The sequence below is a fragment of the Oculina patagonica genome, chromosome 12 (assembly GCF_052425735.1).
Source record: "Oculina patagonica isolate OP01 chromosome 12, crgOcupat, whole genome shotgun sequence".
Taxonomy (NCBI): Eukaryota; Metazoa; Cnidaria; class Anthozoa; order Scleractinia; family Oculinidae; genus Oculina; species Oculina patagonica.
In genome coordinates this window covers 31503492-31527519 of record NC_135769.1, presented here as the reverse complement: position 1 = coordinate 31527519, position 24028 = coordinate 31503492, and the positions used below count along the sequence as shown (strand labels likewise).

General features: G+C 38.5%; 1 protein-coding gene across 1 annotated transcript; it reads left to right on the top strand.

Annotated features, from left to right (window-relative positions):
• Positions 1–1702: 1702 nt before the first annotated feature.
• Positions 1703–22459, top strand: LOC144634008 (E3 ubiquitin-protein ligase TRAF7-like). Its single transcript, XM_078492939.1, has 25 exons — positions 1703–1987; positions 3330–3390; positions 4714–4835; positions 4995–5099; positions 6501–6593; positions 7484–7576; positions 7802–7932; positions 8366–8441; positions 8601–8659; positions 9189–9258; positions 9581–9646; positions 10214–10295; positions 10385–10458; positions 10903–10945; positions 11084–11136; positions 11294–11362; positions 11524–11606; positions 12171–12210; positions 12566–12682; positions 13882–13998; positions 14435–14554; positions 16564–16606; positions 19844–19932; positions 20481–20600; positions 20987–22459. The coding sequence occupies exons 1-25, from the start codon at positions 1916–1918 to the stop codon at positions 20996–20998; spliced, it is 2010 nt and encodes a 669-aa protein (XP_078349065.1). The 5' UTR covers positions 1703–1915; the 3' UTR covers positions 20999–22459.
• Positions 22460–24028: the final 1569 nt, after the last annotated feature.

Below are 24028 nucleotides of genomic sequence, written 5' to 3'. Positions count from 1 at the left end.
CTCCTTCCAATAAGCGCCCCCTTCCGAATAAGCGCCCCCCTTCGAATCTGTTTTTGTTAATAAGCGTCCCTATTCTAATAAGCGCCCCCATTCTTTTAAGCGACCCCATTCGTATACGCAACCCTATTCTTAAAAGCGCTCCTATTGTGGCTAAAGGTGGATTTCCACTGTCGCGTTTTTGTTTACGCACGTTAACGCGCGTAAAAATTATAAACGTACGTAAAATGAAATTTTACGCGCGCGATTACGTGCGTCGAATTTACGTTGTCCAATTTCCAATGCCACGTTTTTTTCCAGGTATTTACGCTCGTGACGCGCACGTTTACGCACGTAGCGATTTTGGGGGTTTTGAAAAAAGTTGAACCGAGTTCAACTTTTTTCGCGGCTGTCTGCGGTTACGCAACGATTTACCCAATCATACTTTTGGATTTCGTCACATGACACCCCTTGCCATGTGGAAAACCATTTTGTTTTAAATCGCCCATCGATTTACTTGGGAAAACATTCAGATGTAAAAACACTTCTCATCGAGAAAGTCTTAACATTTCAAGAAATAATCTATAGAACTGGCTACAGAACCAAATTACACGAACGCAGTAGTGAAAGAAAACGCCTGGCGTCAGGTCACGTAGACTTTGAACCGGGAATCCGGGAAGGTCGCCTCAAATCCTCTTTTACTTGATGGTGTCTTTCAGAAGTATTTATAAAATGCCTCTTGGTCATATTCACGCATTTCTTTTTCTAGCGTTTGATACAAAGTGTTTTCATGGCAGCCATGTTGGAAGAGTCAAACAACAAGATATTTGCATAAAAATGTTAATGATTTTTTCCCAAAGGAAAAACAACTTATTGTTTCACTTCTCCAATATGGCCGACAATCACGCACTCTATTCACCAACTTGATAATTCAGTATGGCGGGCATTTACGCACGTTCAACGCGCGTAAAAAGGAAACGCTTTTTATTACTTTTTACGCGACAGTGGAAATTTGCCTACGTATCTTTTTTTACGCACGCTTTACGTACGTAAATATTTACGCGTCAGTGGAAATCCACCTTAACTGACTCTACTGAAGTCGTTGACGTGGAAAAAATAAACTCATGAACATTCACCGTACCGTACATGTATACATTTACTGCTAAAATGAACAATTCTTGTAAAAGTAACTGAACTTTCAACAAGTTTTGCTGTTGCAGTTTATGCTATTGCTAGTTATTTTAAAAATATATTACAGTTTTGTTTTAAACATTTGGTTGTTTCGCAAAAAATTAAATAAGCGCCCTGTCCCGAATTAGCGCCCTCTCTCGAATAAGCGCCCTCCCTAAAGGTGCCAAAAGTAAATAAGCGCCCCGGGCGCTAAATCGAATCATTACGGTATGTTCATTAAAAACTGGTTTACACGAAATCACTAACCTTTTAAATTTTTCGGAAAATCGCTAAATTAAATCTTGCTTTGAAAAAATCGCTAAAATTAGTAGTCGCTAAAAATACTAACCTTAAGGTAACTTCGCCAAATGTGTGATGCTGCCGGCAAAATACATATAATACCCGTTGTAGAAATTCCACATCCAGAACCCCCACCACCTCCACCACCCCGACCCCCGATAACTTTTGTCATGAAGAGCGCGCCTTTTGGCGCCAAAATTATCTTTGAAATGTGCGCGCGCACTTACCGCCAAAGGACCTGGGACCCAGGAAAGCAAACGTCAAAATCTGTAAAGGTACAGTGCAGACTACAGGAAGGATTGTAGTGGTTTTTACGAGGTTTATATCACAATAAGTCTCTCGAAACCATTCAACAACTGTTATTAAGGTTCTCAAGATGGCTTAGTACCGTTAGTTTTCACCAGCTTATTCGTAAAGTTGTTGTTCGCTCGCGTGAGATTCTTGGCCGTGCGGTTTTGCATTTCGAAAAATGTCCGGGGTCATCGGGAATATGCAGGCAGACAGTGTAAGATCACGATCTTATGAGTCTATTAACACCAAGGTAAGTCACTTGAAAGAAGTAGATTTCTTTTTTCAATCAGTGTACTAGCATTAAAAAGCCGCGTAAAAACACTGCCGCGTTTAAACGTAGTAGAAGCCAGCGTACGTGATCATCAAGTTAGAGCAGGCAGATGGTTGAATCGTTTGAGCCAGGTTTAAAACCATAATTTATATCAGCTTAAAATTAGGTTTATTCACTGGTGTTGATTTAGCGTGTATTGCGGTATTTGTAGTAAGATTTTCAGGCCTGGGTGACTTTTTTTACTACCTAAATTTTGTCCTCCGCGATGCTGATCTGTATTTTAAGCAATCGCGGAAAATAAAAATTGAAATTTTTCAAGATCATCAGTCTTCGAGTAATTTAGCATGCTGGCATGTGATGCCTGCATAATTCATGTTATTTTTTTTATTTGGGTACAACTTTCATTTTCTCTATTTTATTCAATGAATAAACCCTTGAAAAGCGAGCTACATGACTTAAAATTTGAGCCCTTAAAGCTATGATAATAATATGATTCAGAAGCGAAGGAATATTACAGTAATTTTCTGAATCACTCGTTTAAGTTAAGTAAATTAGCAGTTTCAAAACCCACACTGCATTCGAATGCAGGAGATATTAAACAGAAATTCGCCCGATTTTTCTTCTTACACAGATTTCAAAATAAACCATTTATGTTTCATTTCGGCCGAGCTACATCGATCCGTAGTTTAAACCCACAAAAATGCAGAATCGAATGTTTTGTTTATTTCATAAAATGTGCATACCGTATCTAATTTTAGATCTACCCGTTAAATTTACATTTTGTTTTTGTGTTCAGTGATCGTTGTGAGCCAGTTGGAAAAGTATTTAACTCTGCAATAGATAAACAGTTGCTGCGAGATCGAATGTGTGATAAAGTTTCAATTGGTAAAACAGAAATCATGAATTTTTCCTTTTGATTTGCTTTGATCAAAGATGTATCATAACTATCAACACACCAGAAAATCATTCATTTGTTTTGAATTAAAAACATACTTTTTGAAAATATTTGCATTTACTACCCTCATAAAAGAAAGTGTTCTTTAACTCGCTTTATGGCACCATTTTAATCAAAATGTGCTTCATAGGTTTTTATAAATTTCCAAGAAAATTTTCAAAAAATTTTCTTACTAGTACATACACAGTGTAAAGTTGTGGGAAGGCTATTGACAGTTAAGAATGGATTTTAGCCCACACATTTTCCACTTAAGGTGGCAAATTATTAACTACTGTACCCCCACACAGCTGATTTTGTAGTTCATGAAAAGATATGGTCCTAATAGTACAATAATTAAAAATAGAGAATGAGATATCTTTCTTGTAGGGACGTATGGAAACCACTTTTGGGACATCTGCTTTTTCGCCTGTGACTACAATAACAAGAGGTAATAAATTATTTGAATTAGAATGAAAAGTAACAACTTTCAGTTTCATAAGTGTATTTTACTTTTAATTAGCAAGACTTGGATGAAGGGGTGGAATAATGAATGCCCAAAGTGACATTTGGCTTGCTACACAAAAATACCTACAGGTCTATCTATCTAATTGCTGAAACAATTTTTTCACACAAGAAAAATAAACCACATCAACCAGAGTTTAGACATTCTTATCCCACCTCTGCAATGTAATATGCAGTTCTACTACTTAACAGCAAACCAGAAATTATTTAGATTTTATTGGTTAATCCCACAGTATTATTCAATTCAAGAATGTTTGCAAGTACCGGTAGTTAAATCAATTATAGTATGGTAAAAAATTAAATATGCAAAAGAGTTTTTAAAAAGGAATGTAAGCCGATTAACAGTAAAGGGTTTTTAGTATCTTATGGATTAGAGAAGACTGACAGCTCATCACTCCAGCTTTCATAGTGCGAAGTGATTAAAAGTATTGAATAACAATTGTAAGTTCTGCCTGGAATTTTGTTAGGTTTCGTTAATAATTAGTTCTTTGGTACATATTTGTACACCTGGACCCAGTTGTTAAAAGGCTGGAAAACGCCCTCCACCGGATAAAATTAATCACTATCCAGTGCATAATTAGTGTTGACAAAACATACTTCGCTATCCATTGGATAGCAATTTATCTGCAGGATAGCTATTGTATCCACTCTTTGAGCAACCAGGACTTGGTGGAAAGAAAAATGGCACCAGGATAACACCTGGGCTAAACTCTTCACTGCCCAAGTCGACTGGCATTTGACTCGGGTGCTGATTTTTCAATGGTTGGATGACGCTATCCACAGTGTAAACCTCTCAGTGGTAGAAAAAAGTTGACAAAACAAACTATGCTATCCAGATCATAATTTATCCATTGAATGCAGAAAGTCATTGGCCATTGTGTGCAGAAGGTCCCTGTTGGGAGAACACAGTTTTTTTTTTTACCGGTTAATTTATTAGATCAATGATATGCACAGCTGCCCACTCTTAGACAGGCCACAATGTAACCTACCACGGTAACATTTGGCACATATTTGCCAAAGGTTTTATTCTACAGTGTACATGTGATTGTCTTCTTTTGAACAAGGTAGTAACCTTACTGTAACTATAACTTCTTTGGATTTGAAAATATAGGAGAGGCACTGTTATGTATCCCATATTATGATTACTTTTCACTACAAAAATTTAAACTGTTATACACTGTATGTGTTGCATAAAATTTAATCCTCGTGAAACGACGTCAATTTATAATGTTACTGTTGTTCATTTCAGTTGATAATGAACAAGATGGTTCCCTTAAAAGGAATTCTGCGAGTATGACATGTGTTTCTTCAAGTAACAGTACAAGTTTGGGTAGAGACGTTGATATAAATGGTGCAATTGGTTCAGATCAGGTAAATACAATCATGGCTGGTTTCTAGCAATGTTGGCCCTGTTGTCCCAGATGCTTTATGGGCACCCAAGATTTCATACTTGGAAGACTTTGGGCAGCCTGGATTTTTTTTTGACTTGAAGTAATGTCTAATTATTATAATAATTTTGTTTGTTGTTAGGGAAGTTTTGATGCTGTGTGCTTTAAACGCCACAACAGAACATCATCAACCATTTCAGCTCGTTCTCATCATTCCATTTCAAGCTGTACTGAAGATGATGAAGAGGTGACTGTGTGGAGTTATTTGTATAGTAATCAGAATAAATTGCAAGTTGGTATATTATCGTGAAGAGTAAAACGTAACTTTAGCTGTCAGTGAAGTTCAGCTAATGAAAGCAAAAAAAAAAAAAAATAAATAAATAAAATAACTTCAGATGCTATACACTGATCAGTAAGCTTTGAACATTTAAAAAATAAATTAATTGTGTAGCTGTTTATGTCTGAGTAAAACAATACAAGTGGCGTAGGCAGTGTTTATAAGCGCTGCTGGCAGGCAGAGTGGATTACAGTGTAGACCAATTTAGAAGAATACTTGATACTTGAATAATATTTGACACAGATAATATTAATTTTTACTTTGTCACTAGTAAGCGACATAGATTCATGTTGAAAATTTTGAAATGAACCCAACATGCAAAGAAGTTCATGTCCGATAGCCCAGGGCTGGTGGCTTTTGTGGTTGGGCTAGAGGATTTTATCCATCACTTGGCTGACGGGGAAAATTTTTAAGGGAATTAATATCATGCTTTATATAAGGATTTTTTTGGGCTAGTGAAAATAACTTTCAGGCTAGTACATCCTGGCTTCAGTTTGCCCAAAGGGCAAGCTGGAAAACTGAATTTCTTTGCACCCTGAAACCCTTATTATAATTATAGACTAGGTACATACATGTGTACTGTTGCTTGTGTAATAACATAAATTCATTTGTACTCCAATCACATAGTGAAAAAAATATTCAACATGACTCGAGCGTGGGACAAAGAAAAAATCTGAGTCCCCGACGGGAATCGAACCCATGGCCTCCCAGATACCGGTTGGGCGCCCAACCGGTATCTGGGAGGCCATGGGTTCGATTCCCGTCGGGGACTCAGATTTTTTCTTTGTCCCACGCTCGAGTCATGTTGAATAATTTCTTCACTATTTATCACCGAGCTTGAAATTTACCACCTTTATTATTTACTCCAATCACATAGTTTGAAAACAATGATGGGGCCTTCTGCTAGCCACCAGAGCTAGTGCATAAAACAGTATTAACAGAGTTAATAAGGCTTATGCTAGTAGTATTGAGCCTTCTTTTAGAATGGTTGTTATCGTAAAAGTGTGTTGTTCCAGAACCTAAAAATGTTCATACTTATAGTGAATCCCCCACCTCTATACCTTTCCCCCCTGCTATTCACATAGTTATTTAAATCCCCCACCCCTCTAGAAATTCCAGTTTAGCTTTATACTGTACTTTCCTTTAAAAGCTTTGGCTTTTGAAACCCTGCTTCCACTGAAAGTTTCCAAATGAGTGACCTTCCTTGGAGTGGGTAGGGATATTTCCTGGCATTTGACAGTCAAAAATTACAAAATGAATAATAACATATCTATTTCATATCAATCAAATTTGTGTTTTTGTACATTACAGGCAGTTGTTTTGTTTGTGGATGAGCCGTCTTCAAAGCTGTTCTGTATATTGTGTCAACGTGTATTTAAAGATCCTGTTATTACGTCATGTGGGGTGAGATTGGTTTTTACCACATAGCATTTACTATTAATAGTGTAAGAGTACTTAATACATGTAGTACAAATGTATTACAGTGGAAGGGCTAAGGGACTGGCCAAATATGTTTACTATAACAAGGTTTCATTATATCAAGGTTCTTTTCCATATATTTTACTATAACTGGGGCAAAGAATATTGTTCGTTGTATCAAGGTCTCTGCTATGTAGAGGTTCGTTAAATCAAGATTCTACTGTACTATGGTCACCCAATCACATAAATCACATATTTTTGCCCTAAGACTGCATTCAAACTTACAGGACAGTAAATCAGTTACTGTAGTATTGCCTGAATGAGCAAATATTTTTTCACATTGAAATTCAACCAGAATTCTATTTCCATGTCAATTTAGGAGCTAGCCATACTGTTCTAAATACCTCAGGGGCGGATACAGGGGGGGTTGGATAGGGTGGATATCCACCCCCCATTTTTCAGTAAAAAAAAATTTGAAATGTCACTTTATTTGAAATAGAAAATAAATAAAGAAAGAAAAATTAGCTCTCGCTCATGTCTGGTTGTTGTTACGCCACGTTTTGCCATCTGCCGCCACTTAGGGTTAGGGTTAGGGTTAGGCCCTAATGGTCTGCCATCCACCCCCCCCTTTTGAAATCCTGGATCCGCCCCTGTACCTTGCTGTGTCAGAATACAATTATGTTTTTAATTAGTTGTGGATTTACTCTGTAAGTAAATGAGAGTCACAGTGTACATTCTGTTAATATATTCAGCAGATTACTAAGTCAAAAGTTGGTTGGAAAACAACATGTTTGGCTATGAGTTATGAGAAGAATAAACTTTTGACCAGTAATTTGATTTTCATTTAACTTTTTGTTTTGTTTTGTTTTGCTTAGCATACCTTTTGTCGAACTTGTGTTCTTTCAAGAACATCAGAAAAGTGCCCAGTTGATGACAACAAACTTTCTATAGTTGTTGTAAACCTTGCTGTGAGTAATCCTTGTATTTTTATTTATTTATTTATTTTATTTTTTAATTCTGAAAGAGGAAAGATTGTGTCATTCAAAACTTTTTGTCTTTGTGATTAAAAATATTTAAAACTTGAATTTAGATTTGTAGGGACATTAGGGTTTTACAGAACTTGTTAACTATGTGTGATATGTAAAGGGTTACATTGTAACATTTTTAATTTAATTATGTTGCATTTTTTTTAGGTGTCAGAACAGATTGGTGAATTGTACATCCATTGTAAGTATGGATGTAAACTAAAGTCAGCAGGATCCCCAACTGATTTTGAAGTGAATCCTGCTGGGTGCCCTGTGACAGTCAAGCTTTCTAACAGATGGTAAGTCATGGCTACGCTATAAAATTAGTGTTTAACTTTAATTATAGCCTAACTGTTATTGTTAGGCCATATTGTTATTGTTAGGCTAGAATTCACTTCGGGAACATTGAGATTCTTGAGAAACAAAAATAACTGTTTCCCTCCGGAACAATCATTACATGTTTTGTTATATTAAGATATTTCACGACAAAGACTTAGAAAAATGACGCTCGTCGGTCAACATTCGTGGGGAACATTGCAATGTTACCCTCTGACGTCATAGATTTTGCAATAGAATTGTGGCGGAAAGGGTTTTTAATATAAGATAAGAGCGTGCACTGTTGGGGACAAATTTCTATTTATGTAGCAACTGTTATTATTATAGCCTAAATGTTATGCTATTGTTATTCAATTTATCTTTCAAATCCATATTATGTCTGTGTCTGTTTTGCAGTGAACATGAGAGGAATTGTCAGTATGCTCCAACTCAGTGTCCAAACAGCTCACAATGTCCTACCTTACTGAAAATGGTGAGTTACTGCAAGTATACAAATTATGCCTAAAGTTGTGATGTTCATGTAGATCTTGAGTTCTAGGTACAAACTCTGTTCCCTAACCCTGTTATGACTGTTGTGCAACTGTAAATGTGTGTGTTGCTAATTTGTGCATATTCAACTTTATCATTTTAGGATCTTGAAGATCATTTACAAGTTTGTGAACACATGAGATGTCCTCACCAAAAATATGGGTGAAAGGATCTTTTGTCTTTATCTAAAGTCCAAGAAGACTGTATGGGATTTTTCTGTCAAGCTAGTGGATTTTATCCATTACTTGCCTAATAAATAACATTTTGCGACTTAATGGTGGGTAGAGGCCATTAAGAAAGGCCTTTGGGCTACAATCTTGGACAAAACTGTTGAAACACTTAGCAAATTTCCACTTATTTAGTCAACGGAGTTCAGTTTTTCAACCCCCCTTCCCCCCATTTCAATGCTGGTAATGCTTTAGTGTATTTAAAACAAAGCCTGTCGAGCCACAAACCACAAGAAACAACATTGCATAGGGGGGAGGGGGATAAGATATTTTAACCCGCTTGCAAGTCGAGTCATTTGCGAAAAATGCGTGAAATGTGTATGTGTCAACTAGTTTTGTCCAAGATTGTAGCAGACAGTGGCTCCAGCTTGGCCAAGGGGAAACCATCAAAATCTGTTTTCTTTGCACCCTGGATGTGTAACTTTGTTGTTCCTGTGTGATGAATGCTCTTAATTATTTTGCAGGTGTCATATGGAGGGCAACCACAAAGAGGTTCGAATCCATCTTGAGACGTGCAAGTTTGAAGCTGTCAAGGTAGTTGTGATGTTTTGGTTGACAAAAATTACAGACAAATTCAACAAGTCATGTTGGCAAATCTGGCTCCTGTTTTTCAATTGTAGTTGGGAATATTTTTTTCACATTTTTCTTGACAGATGGTGCATAAATCTTTCAGTTGTTAGCTTGAGGAATAAATAAATGCATGTTAAGCATAACACAGCAAGTTTTGAACAAGTGACACAGAGCCACGGTTGGGGTTGCACTAATTAAATCAATGGCTTGCATAGGGATGTGTGCTAAATTACATTTGTTTCATTCTTTGTGATAGAATGTTTACTAATAAAAACAAATTTGACAGGAATTCCTGCAACATACCGACAAGAGGATGGAAGAACTCAAAACAACATTAAAAGATAAAGATCAGGTACAGACTTGCTGTATTTAGCTTTAATTCTCCTCAATCTTATTTTAACTTTCCTTGTGGAAGTGAAAATTGGTGACGTCAAGCACCCTTACGTGTATTTTGCACATTGGTACATTTAACAGTTCTTCCTCCAGTATTGTGCCTTGTTGTGTCAGGGAGGCTTGTGCCTTTATGACCCCCAGGCTTGTGCCGGTGGGAGCATTGCGGTTTTGGGTAGTTTACCATGCGAGACTGGTCTCACCCCCCCCCCCCCCCCCCCCACTTTGACACTATTACGTAGCCACAATAGAGATAGGTAAAAACTTACAGCTAAATAATCATTATAAAATAAAAGTAAATAAAGAAATGGTGTTTAGAGTGGTCATGCACTTAGCTTCATATCTCTACGAGATAGCTAGTTTACAGGCATGCCACTGAAACAGAGGAAACAAATATTGAAATGAAAATAACAAGGTTAATCAGACTATTTTATTTTGAAGAATTAATCAGACTATTTTATGTATATTGAACCTTTGTGCTTTAAGTATCTTTTGTCAACTTATTTTTATTTGGTGAAATTGTTTTCAGGAAATTGTCTTTCTTAAGGCCATGATCCTGAAGTTAACAGAGCGGGTTGATAGAATGGAGAAAACTGTAGATATCAGAATAGGTAAGCATGTGTAGTTTGCTGAAAGATTTTTATTCTTTGGTTGCAAAGATAATTTATTTGTATCAACTGTGACCTCTTTCCTATGCTAGATCTTTTAGATGAGAGCCAAACAAAGTTATCCTCTGATTTACTGGACTCACGACAAAGCATTTCGCAAATACAGGTACCATTATAGTCTCAAGTTTATAGTTTGAACATCGTCACCATTTTTAAGAATCCCATGCAACTTCTGGTCAATTCAGTATGTTTGTAACTAACTATCAGGTCTTTAGCGGTCCTGGCTCACATTTTCTTAAAAAAAAAAAACATTCTTGAAAGAAAAAATTATTTTGGTCATTTTACGTTGTTGTTTGCAAGAACGCCTCAAGGAATTTTACTGATTTTACTTAGATGTAGTAAGCACGTGCAGAAACATCTTTCGCTGTGTTTCCTTGCGACTTGCTTGAGAAACTCTCCAGAGATTTGAGACTTGTAACTGCCCCTTGTTTTTCTCTTCTTTCCGATGGCAAAAACTTTAATTTGTCATTCTAACACGTTATGAAATTTTTGTAGCATTTTAAGATATTTTTTGCAATAACTGTTCTTCTTTGTTTTCTGTGTTTAACAGACTGATTTAGCAAATGTAGAGGCAAGATTGTGGGGTGTAGGAAGTAAGTCCTATTTATTTTACGTACCCCAAATTTTTTTTTTAGCTTGAGGAAGTAATTCCATTACAATTTACTTTTGAGAAAAAAAAAATGACTTTGGTACATTGCAAAATTCATTTTCATGTCTATATTTTCTTTTAGCGTTCGATATCCAGCCGTTATTCAAGTGCAAGGGAACTTTTGTTGGTCACCAGGTAGAGATGATTTTACAACTAACTTTTTAGTTTTAGTACCTAATTATGTATTACCTAAGCGCCATCTCTGAATTCCCGCACCTTTCGCTGAAGAAAAGTATAACTAATTTATATGTACATTGAGTAGTCACTGGCAATTTTCCATTCTACCCTCTAGGGTCCTGTGTGGACGTTGTGTACTCATGGTGAATGGCTTTTCAGTGGCTCGTCTGACAAAACCATCAAGGTAATGTAGTGCACGTATGAAATATATATTGTGAGTTAAGCATCCTAAAAAGACGTTATTTTGGCTCGTTACACAATTATTTATCCCTTTACATGTCAAGCCAAAGTTTTTGAAATGCAGGTTTGTTTTCTTATTGGAGTTTTTTGATTTTATTTTTTAAGGTGTGGGACACATTAACGACCTATAAATGTGTGAAGACTCTGGAAGGACACAGTGGAATTGTGTTGGCTTTGTGTACTCACGAGTATGTTCTCTACCTAATATTCAACATCTTAGACTAAACGTTTTGGAAAGTGCCAAAATGTGTCTATGTTTTGTTTTTGCGTTTCGTACGCTCCCTGAATGGCTCACAGAACTCGTGAAATGTGACTTAACCCGCGCTGGCCACATGTTATATGTTTTCTCACGCTTGCCATAAGTTGCATGTTTTCCCGCTCTTCCGATCGGTAACAAAATATTCCCGCATTTGCCACAAGTTACCTGTTTCCCCGCGATTGCCTCTGGTTACACATTTCCCGCACTTCCACCAGTTACCTTTTTGATGCGCTTTACACCAGTTACATGTTTCCGTTTCCCGCGCTTTACATCGGTTACACGTTTCCCGCGCTTTACACCGGCTATATGTTTCCCGCGTTTGCCACCAGTTATCTGTTTTCCCGCGCTCATAGTAACTATGCCGTGCTTGCTGCCGGTAAAATAATTTTGGATCAATTTCTGATTGTAGTTTATTTCTGTTGTTGTGATTGCCTATGTAAGAAAACTACTCTGTTATTAACACAGTTTGTTCTTTGTTTTGTTTGTCTCACAGCAAAAAGCTCTACAGTGGATCAGCAGACTGCACTATAAATGTACGTGTTTTAAAAATTAAGGAACTATAAGTGGTTTTTTGGCACTTAAAGTAATCTATCAAAGAACTGTATCTCCGTAACTGAACTGGAAACCTTAAAATTTTACTCGAAAAAGTACTCATTCTTAAATTTTGCTTTCCCTCGCCTAATAAATATAAATGGGCGAAAGACTGAGAACACCTTTGCAAACTCAGTTCTGTGGTCAAAATGTAATACTGATCCCCTTAAATTTTTAATACAAAGTCAACTATGCAGGTGATGTGAATAAACGAACTGAACGCTAGTATATCTATTCTCCCAATTAATTAAGAGAAATTGTGTGTTCATATGTTCATTATATCTGTTTTGATGCCAGGTTTGGTGCCTTGAGGCTTTAGAGCTGCTTGACTCTATTCGTGGTCACGAAAACCCGGTCTGCACATTGGTAACAAAGAGAAACATGCTGTTCAGTGGATCACTGAAGAAAATCAAGGTATGTACACAGTAAGATCTGTCTGTGCCAGCAGGCGAATTTATTTGTTGGAAAACGCAAGAAAATACGTTAACTTTTTAGTACCCGACACCTCTTCAAGAACACATTTACATAGCTCAATTAACTTAATCCTGCAAGAGATGAAACGCTTTTATTATAATGCTTAGTCGAAGCGTTTCTGATACTGCTAAAATATGTCTAGTTAGGGACTGGTCAATTAGTAAAGGGGGGGGGGGGGTGGGAAAGGGGGTGGGTCATCAGTTTTTGAGCCCTCCAAAAGGGGTGGGTTATGTAGTTTTGATCTACACGTAGGGGGTGGGTTATCTTATTGTATATCAGTATAAATTGATAAATTTCTCAAAGTGAGCAGTTTTAAATGATTTTCTAGCGATTTCAGGAGGCCCAAATATAAAAATTTCCCAGGGAGCATGCCCCTTGACTCCCCTAGATGGCTTGTGATTACAACATCAGTTTTGCCTGTCTGTCTTCAGCCTGCTCTTTAGGCTTTCACCAGTAAACTCTTTTCTCAACACTTTGTAATAATGAATTATAAACAGTGGTTGTAGATAGTTTCTGTTATCAATGTCTGTATTTCTTGAATAATTTTTTATGAATTAATGTTACGTACTGTTTCAGTTTTCCCATATGTTTGTGTCTAAATTTCCCCATGGACTTAACACACAAATATGTGGAAAACTTAAAATAGACAAGTATAAGAAGTGAGAAATTTTTCCCTCTTTGGTGTGCTGAGAAATGGAAAAAGACATATACGGAACAGCAGTGTCTATCAGGGAAAATTAGGGTGGTGTATGTAGGGAATCACACTTTAAAAGCGGATATCAAACCAAAAACCTCCAACCCCTTTACAGAATAATGAATTTTTTAGCAAAGGGGGTGGGTCATGTAATTTTCAACCCCCTATCAATGGTGGGTCAGTCAGTTTTGAGCCAGAAGGAAGGGGTGGGTCACAAATTTTCAAGCCACCACTTTTCCAATTGCTCCGGCCCACCCCCCCTGGTACTTATTGACCAGTCCCTTACAGTTACACGTCATTGGAAAACTCAAATCCTTCGGAAGAATAAAAAGAAAAAAAAAACGTGAGATAAAACAACTCAAACTGCTTGGCTTCAAGATGCGAGTTTTAGAAGAATTTTTAGAACAGTACAGTTCATAATTTCTAAACTTGTTTTGTTCCTTAGGTGTGGAATCTTCAGACCATGGAGCTCATACAGGAACTGACGGGCCTAAATCACTGGGTGCGTGCGTTAGTGGCCTCAGAAAGGCACCTCTTCAGTGGCTCCTATCAGACTATTAAGGTAATTTTTCAAAATGTAAGCAATGCATAGTGCTTACATTTGTCCATCTTGCTACGATTCAAGCAGGCATGTAAGAAAGAGGACTTTGCTAAGGTCTTAATTTGGGGCATAATTTGAATTACTCCTAACGGTATACAGCGAGGGGGGAATGCAGGGAAGCTTGTCCAAGGGGGAATTCAGGGAAATTCGCTGTCAGAGGATTCCGGAAGTTCGTTATCGGAGTTTCCAGGTATTCGTTCCCAGGGGGGGGCGGGCAAGAAATTCCTGGCTAGGGGTATCCGGAATATGTTCTGAAGGATTTGGTTACTGGGATGTTGCCCTTTTGTAATTGACTGGCGCGTTAACTTGTTCTTCGTGTATGTTTTGACTCGCCTGCCTGCACAGCACAACAGTACCACAGTGTTTTACTGATACCAACGTTTTGTTTGTTTTTCAGTTATGGGATCTGGACACGCTAGAGTGTGTTCGAGTTCTTCAGACATCTGGAGGCAGTGTTTACTCTTTGGCCGTCACCAAGGAGTACATCGTGTGTGGGACATACGAGAATCAAGTACAGGTAAGACGTTATTAAAGGGGCAGTCTCACAAACGATTAGTGCTTCTTGAAAATCCAGTGAAGGTGTCGAGGCATTGAATGGAAATCCACTGATAGTTGCCTGGCCTTGCTAAAATGTACTACACTTGAGTTGACATGAAAATTGTTGAAAAAGTGGCGTGGCAATGGACCGGTAGGAAAGAAAAGTGGCCTGAACGTTTTCAAGTTTGATATTGTTACTTGGGAGAAAATCACTTAAAAACCATTGATTATGGTTTGCTCAAATCTTGGAAAATGAATTACACCCTTTCTTTTGTCGTTCAAAAGGCTACTGATCAGTTCTAGCATACAGTCGAAGCTCTCATAAGCGGACTGACCTCGGGACGCGAAAAAAGTGTCCGCAACTGGAGCTGGCCGCTTACGAGAATGGTTCTTGTAAGCGGCCACTAGAGGTGTAGGGGATAGATGGCCGCTTACGGGAGCTTGCCCAGCTAACATAATGGTAATATGCATGTTAGTGGTGTTTCGAAATGTAACCGGACGTTGATGACGACAAAACAAACACTGAAATATGTTACTGTAATTACAGTAAAATCATTGTGACGAACGGCGATGTGAAGTTGATTGATTAATACAAGATACAGAGGTTTTTTTATATGATTTTCTTTGCGGTGTCCGCTTACGGGATTTTAAAAAAAAATCTCGATGATTTGGTAAGTGCAGAATGCAATATGGAACAATTGAAAGTATGATGTTTTATATATGTTCGTGTTTATTTGCTTTATTTTACTTTCGGAAAAAACTGTTCACAGGCTACTTTCCCAGGTGTTCCTTACGCTAATCTTTGCAACCGTAACACGACACTTTTGTTCGTTTGTAACAAAATACTTTTGTCTTCCTTGAAAATGCGATAACATGAAACTTTTGTTTTTTGTTTGTTTTACGGCGGCATCGATGACATTTGTTTAATTTAATTAAGTTACGGTTTAGACTGCACGAAAGACGATTCTCAAAAACTAAAGAAACAAATCTAATCAAAAAACATATTTTTCGACAGGTTTTTTAAAACACAGTACAGCTAGGATATTTGTTTCCTGGTTGTCAGGTGTCCACGCCGAAAATCCCGGTGCAATTTTTTGCTACCTAATTACGAAAGCGCTGTGAAAGTCTCAAAATCTAATCTAATTAATTTGCGGTTTTTACTTGGCGCCAAGAAGTCTGCAGCCTACCGCAAACACGCAGTAAAAGCGATGTTCATGATAGTTCCAGAAAACAACGTAGACTAATCTGCGCATGCGTTTGGTGTAAATTACGTTGAGTAGTACCACAAGGAGAGCAAATGTTTTACTGAAACAAATATATACCTTGGAGATCCTCATATAAAAGTAACGTAGATGTGCTTCACGTTTTACTTGGGGGGTATGGTCAGGTGCTCCCACCCCAACCCCCTCCACAGGAATAATTAATTAATTGATATTAATTAATTAATTGACTATTAAAGTTTACACCTTAGCGCACTAGCGGGTTAGCGGACGACAGCCCCAACAAACCATCACAATAGTGCATTCTGCACTAACAAAGAAAAAGTCTAAGTCGTAATCTCTGAAAGTGTCCGCGGCCGCTTACGGGAATGTCCGCTTACGAGAATGTAAAAATACAGAGTTTGTATGGGAGTAAAAACGGGGTTTCTTACAAGGTGGCCGTAAGTAGAGCTGTCCGCTTACGATAGTGTCCGTTAAGAGAGCTTCGACTGTAGTAAGAAACGTAAAGGACTTCTCGTGATACTGCCCCTATAAGTTAGTCAGTAAACAAGTTCGTTGACGGCAAATCTTCGTAGAAACACACGAAGAGTTTCCGATTGACGCCATAGACACACGCGACTTGAAGAGTAATATTCAAGACTTTGTGAAAATGTTTCACAAAATGTGTCTGTAAACCAAAATATATACCGCCAGGCGGCAAAACTGGTGGATGACTATAATTTTTTAATTCGCTCAAAAGCTTAACATTTCATTATAAACTTTTCTGTAGGTGTACGATGTCAACACACACAAACACTTGGAAACGCTCAATGGTAAGTGCCAAGTTTCTTCAAATGACAAATTCGACAACAAAAATACACTAAGAATGTGTGTCCAAATCCTGGTTAGTTTTGAACAAAAGCTTACTTTTTTCCAGTCAAGTCATATGGTGTTTTACTTCCCCCCAAACATTCAAGTAATATATTAAACACGAGCAACAGTGTTTCATCGGGATATTCAAACACCGAGAAGAGAGTTGAAAATACGACGCGGCGAAATGTTTTTGACGAAATTAGAAATTCCACTGAAACAGAGGAGAATTCGAGAATTCGACGCAGCGAAGTATTTTTGACGAAATTAGAAATTCCACTGAAACAGAGGAGAATTCGAGAATTCGACGCAGCGAAGTATTTTTGACGAAATTAGAAATTCCACTGAAAAAGAGGAGAGTTCGCCTGAGTACTTGGTAAGCTTCAAATGGTGCTTGGAAAACAATTACTTGCAACGATCCTTATGCTGTTCTGAAACACCGTGAGGTTCCACGAAATTGTATTTTTTTTTAAATTTTGCGACACATCATACGAAATACGCCGATACTTTACTGTTCATATCAGTGATTAATTATTGACTGTTTGTTCAATTATTGTTACTCTTTATTCTGTTTAAATTTCGAAGAAATCCAAAGGTTTAAAAACGTCTATTTCTAGTTCGACCAACTCTTCGGGCGACATTTGTAACAGAGTAACCTAAATGAAATGTTGAATACTGACGAAAAAGGGTCAGCGTATTATGTTTTGCAATGACTGACGGATTGCTCACCACCAAGCCGATTCCACGGCGATCTGAATTTTAGCATTACCGCGGTTTCGCCAAGAAACCGACCATGTTTTACGCGGGCGAGTAAAAATCGCTCTCAAAATCCCGGCAAAATTGGTCTGTAAACCTAGATTTTTGTGTTGTTTTTTCACGAACATTCATAGACATTACTTGCGAAATAAATTTGTATCGGAATTCAATAGAACGGAGTTGAGTTTAGATCTTAATCTTGATATGAGATTGTAACGGCTAATGGACATTCAGCTCAATGGTTCAAACACGAATCAAAGGGCGCTTTTCGCCAAACTCGCAAGTTTTCCTGTTCTTGCGATCGGTGTATTAAATACCGCGAGCAGTTTTTCAAGAAAGTAACCACTTTCAAACATATGCACTTCGCGATATAAATTGGATCTGTTACGAACAGAATATTGTGAGATGCGAGCGTTGTGTGCAAGAGAGTTACGTAATAGTTAAACTGAACAAGAGTTACATAATAAATAAACTGAACAATAAGTTGAAAGCAAAATGTATTCAGTATAGGGCAGCGCATTGTTTTTCTACAGATATTCTTTGCAGTACAGCTTAGCTACCGGTATTCGACTTTTTCGATATTTTTCGGTCATTTATAGCTCCTTGTAGTTTGTTACATGAAATGTAGAAATTCTTATTAGTTTCAACTGAAATCTCTCTAACTGGTAATGTCAAAGTCATACGACGGCGACAAGTAACAACAGAAAAAAGTGCATTATATTCAAGATCAAGGGAAATAAACAAAAAACCTGTTTCCAATGTTTTTCTTTTTTACTGCGGGTCACTCTGGCCAGCATTGCCACTTTCCTGTTGACGGTCGTTCTTCTTCATTCTTTCGAACAATATTTCGTAAAAATCCAGTGGCTTGAAGATGTCGATCACAAGCGCTTCAATCTCCTCCTCGGACAAATTCTTGGCTTGTTCAGTCAGCGAAGCGCTGTGGTTTTGGATGTAATAATTGGCACTGGCTGAGGACGCGACTGATTGCGATGCGCTTCGTTTCCTTCCATTTGGGACATATTCTGCGTTCACCGCTTCCTTGTCCGCAACTGGTAGAGTTGGCTCACTGATGGATTGTTTCTTGCGAAGCTCAGGATGTGGCAGTTCTGAACTGGAATTCTTCGGCAAGCGCACAGATGTACTTTGTGCCCTGGCTCTCGGCTCCTCTGGAATCTCCCAGATATCATTATCAGATAGCATGTCGTTCATATGCGAATTTTCCGCCATTTCGCGTTCTCTTTCCCCGTCCAGCTATGTTCTCTCACGTAGGCGCGAAAGCTGTGAAAGTCGAAGTGATGGCAATGTTGTTTTTCTTGCGTGTTTGTGTGACGTATTTGTAAAAGTCTCAGCACCACCGCTAATTAAGGTATTATGTCCTAATTGAAAAACAGCAAACAGTGTAAAAATAAAACAACCCCTTTAAAGGTAATGAATTACCTTACGCGAAACCAGTTTTGCGGTTGTTCCGAAGGCGAGCCTGCTGAACTCGTTTTAAATTAACGAGTTAATTAACGAAATTTAAGGCACAGTTAATAAGAAAAACAACTCCTTTAAAGGCAGTGTGTGAACCTGACGTAAACAACTCCTTTAAAGGCAATGGGTAGCCTGACGTACGAAACAAACACATTTTATGCGGAACGTGCTCAACTCGCGTGTCTTATTCGTGACTGGCACGCTTTGTACACGCTTTACGCGTTTAAGGAAAGCAGCTACCCTTTCTCATGTGAGCGACAACAGTTTTTTTACCGAGAATGAACCTTAGAGAATGTTGTAATGTTGCCATTGAATTGTCTTTCCCAGCTGCAGAGGTCACGTGTGTATTTCGTTGAAGGACTTTTTAAACATTACCTTACTTTGCTTCCTAGGCCTGGGTTCTAACGGTAGAGAAAACCAGGGGGGATCCTGAAAATACTTTTCTACTGGTTAGCGACAGAAAATTGCTAGGATTGATTTGGAAGTGGAAAATCGCACTTGTAATTGTATTACCAAATTCTTAGAGCCAATGATTAAAGGGACAGTGTCAGCATGATTTAGTGCTACTTGAAAATGCAACGAAGGTGTTGGTATTTATTGAAAATCTACTTATAGTTGCCTGGCCTTGCTAAAACGTACTGTACTAGTCGTGAAAATTGTTAAAAGGTAGTTTGGCTACAGACGGATAGGACAGTAGTGACCTAAAACTTGAAATAGTCGGGCCGACGTTTTCAAATTTGATATTGTTACTTGGAATAAAATCACTTAAAAACCACTGATTACGTTTATTCAAACCTTGGAGAATGAATTTATGCCTTCCTTTTGTTGTTCAAGGTTATGTTGCTGATCACAGAGTGCACCCTCGTAATTCTATCATAGTTTAAACAAAAACGAAGGAGACTTCTCGTGCTACTGCCCCTTTTATTACATAACTAATTATCTAAATGTGGTAATGGTATTTTTTTTTTCAGGTCACGTAGGAACTGTTTATGGTCTTGCTGTGTTGAGTGCTCCAGGGCAGACTCGTTTGTTCAGTGCTTCGTATGACAGATCACTCAGGGTAATTTGCAAAGTTATTTTTGTTGTAAAGCCACGATGAGCTATCGCGTTCGTCTGGTCCCTTGAGTTGGAACACCGAACTTGAACAGACTTAAACGTTAAGAAATCATATTGTTTTAATGCCATCGAAATCCAAAGGACTTAATATTGATGTTTAACAAGCAAAATATGATGCCTTTTAAAAATGCAATCATCAAATAAACGTTCAGGCTAAATTGCAGAGTTTTTAAATCTAAAAATGTAAAAGATTTACTGTGTAGGAGGGTGTGTGACTGAGGTACCTGACCTTTTGAGGAGACTAAGAAAGAGCCTCCTTCTAATCTCTTAAGTTTCTTTACTCCAGTCCAGATTGTTTTATTCCCTTAAATGGAAAAAGGAAAGGGCGAAGGTTAGGGGGGAGGGTTGAGAGGACGTATGGCGGGATAGTATACTTTGGGAAAAGTCAACTAAAAAAGCCTTTCCTGTTTATGGCCAAATGCCACGCGATCTTTGATGATTGCGTGACGTGATAAGTAACACAAGGTTATAAATTGGAATTTTCTAAAACAGGTCTGGAATTTGGAAAGCTTCACTTGTGTCCAGACTCTTCTCCGTCATCAAGGGAGCGTGGCTGCTCTGGCGGTCACAAAAGGAAGAATATTCTCTGGAGCAGTGGACAGTACAGTGAAGGTGAGCAATGATTTGTGTCAGGAGCCCATTACCCGGAGCGTTAAACTTCTGTATATTTGATCTGTCTAAAAATATTTAAATATCTTAAAATAACTTTACTTGTGAAAACGCCGTTTCACAGACGCAATATGGAAGTTCAGTGCACGCTCTGGGTAATGGGCTTCTGTTTGTATTAAAACCATTTGAGGCTTGAGTAAACTCATCTTTGCTCAGGGCTATGGTGTTGAAAACGCGAACTGGGTCAGTTTTTTAGAAATCCGTGTATGTTGTTGTCACCGCGCTTAAGTGTCCGTTTGCAGGTGGAGTTCGTTGGAGGAGGTTTAGCTGTATCAGGGATGAATGCTATTAGTTGTATTAAAAAAAAAATCATTTTTCTTGTTCCTTAGGTATGGCAGTGAAGTGACAGGGAAGATATTTGAGCTGACCCATTTCTGAGCTTCTCCTGTGCGGCTGGCGTGATTTTTAACTTTGGTGAACATTCTTTTAAAATGCGAACTTGGAGCTGCAGCTGAGGCTTACACTAAGACAATGTGTAAATACTAAACAGTGCTTTCAATGATAAATCTTGCCTTGATGAAAGGTGAGATTAAAGAGATAAAACGAAAGAGACGAATTATGCTTGAAATGGAAGTTGACGATTTTATTTCCTGCAACGTATATGATAAGAAATTCGTTTTTGGATTATGGTCATCGCAGACTTCAGGATATTGGAATTTCAGAAACAACACACGCGTGGCTGGAAAATGAAAATAGTCATCAGAAGACAACATGCTAACTGCGGGCACTAATCGGTAGTTTAGTTATGAAGGGGCTACGAGTTACCCATCTCGATTACTTGCGTTGGTTTTGGATGAGGTTGGAAACTGGGTTGGAGGCCACTATTGGATTCTACAACTATAAGAGCTTTTTTGAGGAAGATGTCCGAATTAGCTAAAACTATGACTAGACGTAGAATATAAAACGAAAAACGGTTTCGAGAACACTTTAGATTTCCCGCGCGTTTTTCGCTTCTCTCTCGGTAGTTCATGAAGAAAGAAGCGGGAACTACTCGCGGCCTAGAAATAATTGATCAAGTACTTGTGGAATTGTCGACTTTGCATTTTCCAATCAGAAAATTCTAGAACTGACCTCATTCTCTGGGAACCGGAGAGGAAAACGCACCTGTTTTGTAGGAGCACTTTCCGAACTTTAGGCAGTAATCGGCAAGTTGATATTTTCATCGGGCCGACGTTTTTCAAGTTTACCCGTAGGCAATCCGTTTTAATAACTCCAATAACTGATGTAGTCTTCTCTCAATATTTTTTTTAACTTGTACAATGCCAGTCGCAGGCACGACCTGCAAATCAGAACCTTTTAGTACGCTTTCTGTGTACAATGAGTGTTCTTTCCTGCGGCAAATCGTATGTCAACAGTAGAACTGGCCTTGACAAAATAATAGGGAATGAATTGTTCGACAATGAGTCGTTAAACTGTATGATTCTTTTTCTGTCTTTTGAATCAAACTTGCTTAATAATCAATCATAGGAATTCAAGGTTCAGGATCCTTGTTTCTTTTTCTTAGACGTTTTCGTTAACAGGCATTTGGTGAGTTAGGGAGCAGCGCAAAAATGGCGAGTGGAAAAACGGCGAGGGTTAGTCGCATTCTCGTCCACAGAGCCGCTTGTCTCTCTCAGCTGGCTGAGCCTGTGCACGAGAAACAAGTGGCTCTGGGGATACTTGATTTGATTGGCTCATGGATATGATTGGCTACATTTTAACAAAAAGAAATGCAGCCAATCAAATGAGCCGTTTTAAAAGCCTTTGTTATACTGGAGTTCAAAACGGTCGATTTGATTGCCTTAATTGGAAACTCCCTTCGTGCTGAACTCAGCCAGCTAGGCCAATCGGTCTAAATACAAGAGGGACAAGCGGCTCTCTGGGGACGAGAATGGGTTAGTCGAAGAGACTCTCCCCAAACCCCTATCGCTTTTTGCTACTCGCCGTTCTTGGCGCTAATCCTCAACTAAGTTAACGCCTGGAACACGCTATTGAGAAGTTGATTATTAGGGTTTCAATGCCTTCTGTATGGTTATTTTTGATCTAGAATTTACAGCATTTGTACATACTAAGATGTTAAGATTTGTAAATAATATTACCTAAAATAAACTGATGTATTAAGCTTTCTTTTCTAAAAAAGAGTTGTTTTCTGAACTAGTAGAAAGAATGTATGGAAGGCGAATTTGTCTCCTTTCCACCGCGCTCTCCTCTCCTCTCTCCTCTCCACTCCACTCCACTCTACACTACTCTACCCAACCCTTCGTTAATAATAATAATAATAAAAAAATAAAAACTTTATTTATCCTGAAGGGCCAATCAGTGATCATTAGATCACTGGTATAAACTGGCGATCTACTCTATCCTATCCTACTTTACTCTACTCCACTCCACTCTACTTCGCTAAATGTTTGAACTTTCTGAATTCTGTACTCAGCCCGTCACCCACAGTATGCTTTTGTCCGCGTGCGCGATTTCACGTGATTTTATAATTTTAGCCAATCGTGGCCCGTAACGTGCTCGAGCGTGAGTTTGAACTTTGTCATAAAATGTCTGCATTTTTATTGCTCCGTTGTAAAGTTACCGCGCTTAAATTTTTGAGCCTCTTCGCCGTTGTAATTTTCCGTTTATTGTAAGTTCTCGACTGAGTGGTTTGGTTGTTTAAATACTTCGTTTTTTTTTTTTTTTTTTTTTTTTTTTTTTTGGGGGGGGGGGGGGATTGAGTCTTCAACTCGCTGGGATGCAATTTCTTACACTTCACTCCACGTCACTCTGCTCCCCCCCCCCCCCACACACACACCTCCCTCACCCAGCCTGATCCCACCATATCCTTCCTACCTTGCCCTGTCCTACTCTACCGTACCCTGACCTGCCTGCCCTGCTCTGCCCCGTCCTCTCCTTTAGTCTGAAAGATAAACAGTACAGTAAACATAGGTAAAATCCGTTTTCAAAACTACTGGCTCTGCATGCACAGCGTAGCGAGTATTGCTACTCGTACCCCTCCCCCCCCCCCCCCTCCACTTAGGCTGGGGATAACCCTTCTTTTGACAGAGAACGTTGTCAGGTTGCCGTGACATTTCGCCCGTTCGCTGTTATACTGCTGTGGAGAAAGGCAGTGTGAGTGAAGTGGCTTGCTCAAGAGCACAACACAAAGACCCCGGCCAGGACTCGAACGTGGACACTATCATCATCCTTTTGATACCAGCGTGACGAGTAAGGCCTCACAGGGAATGATTGCTAGCCTTCACCACACTCGGGTAGGCTTATTACCCACAACATTATACGCAGTAAGATTGTGCAGTGCAGTACAAGGGATTCAACTTAAGTCAAGTAACTGCAGCGGACAAAGGTCCAGTTCATTGACATTATTTTACGTGTACCTTTTAACCAAAAAA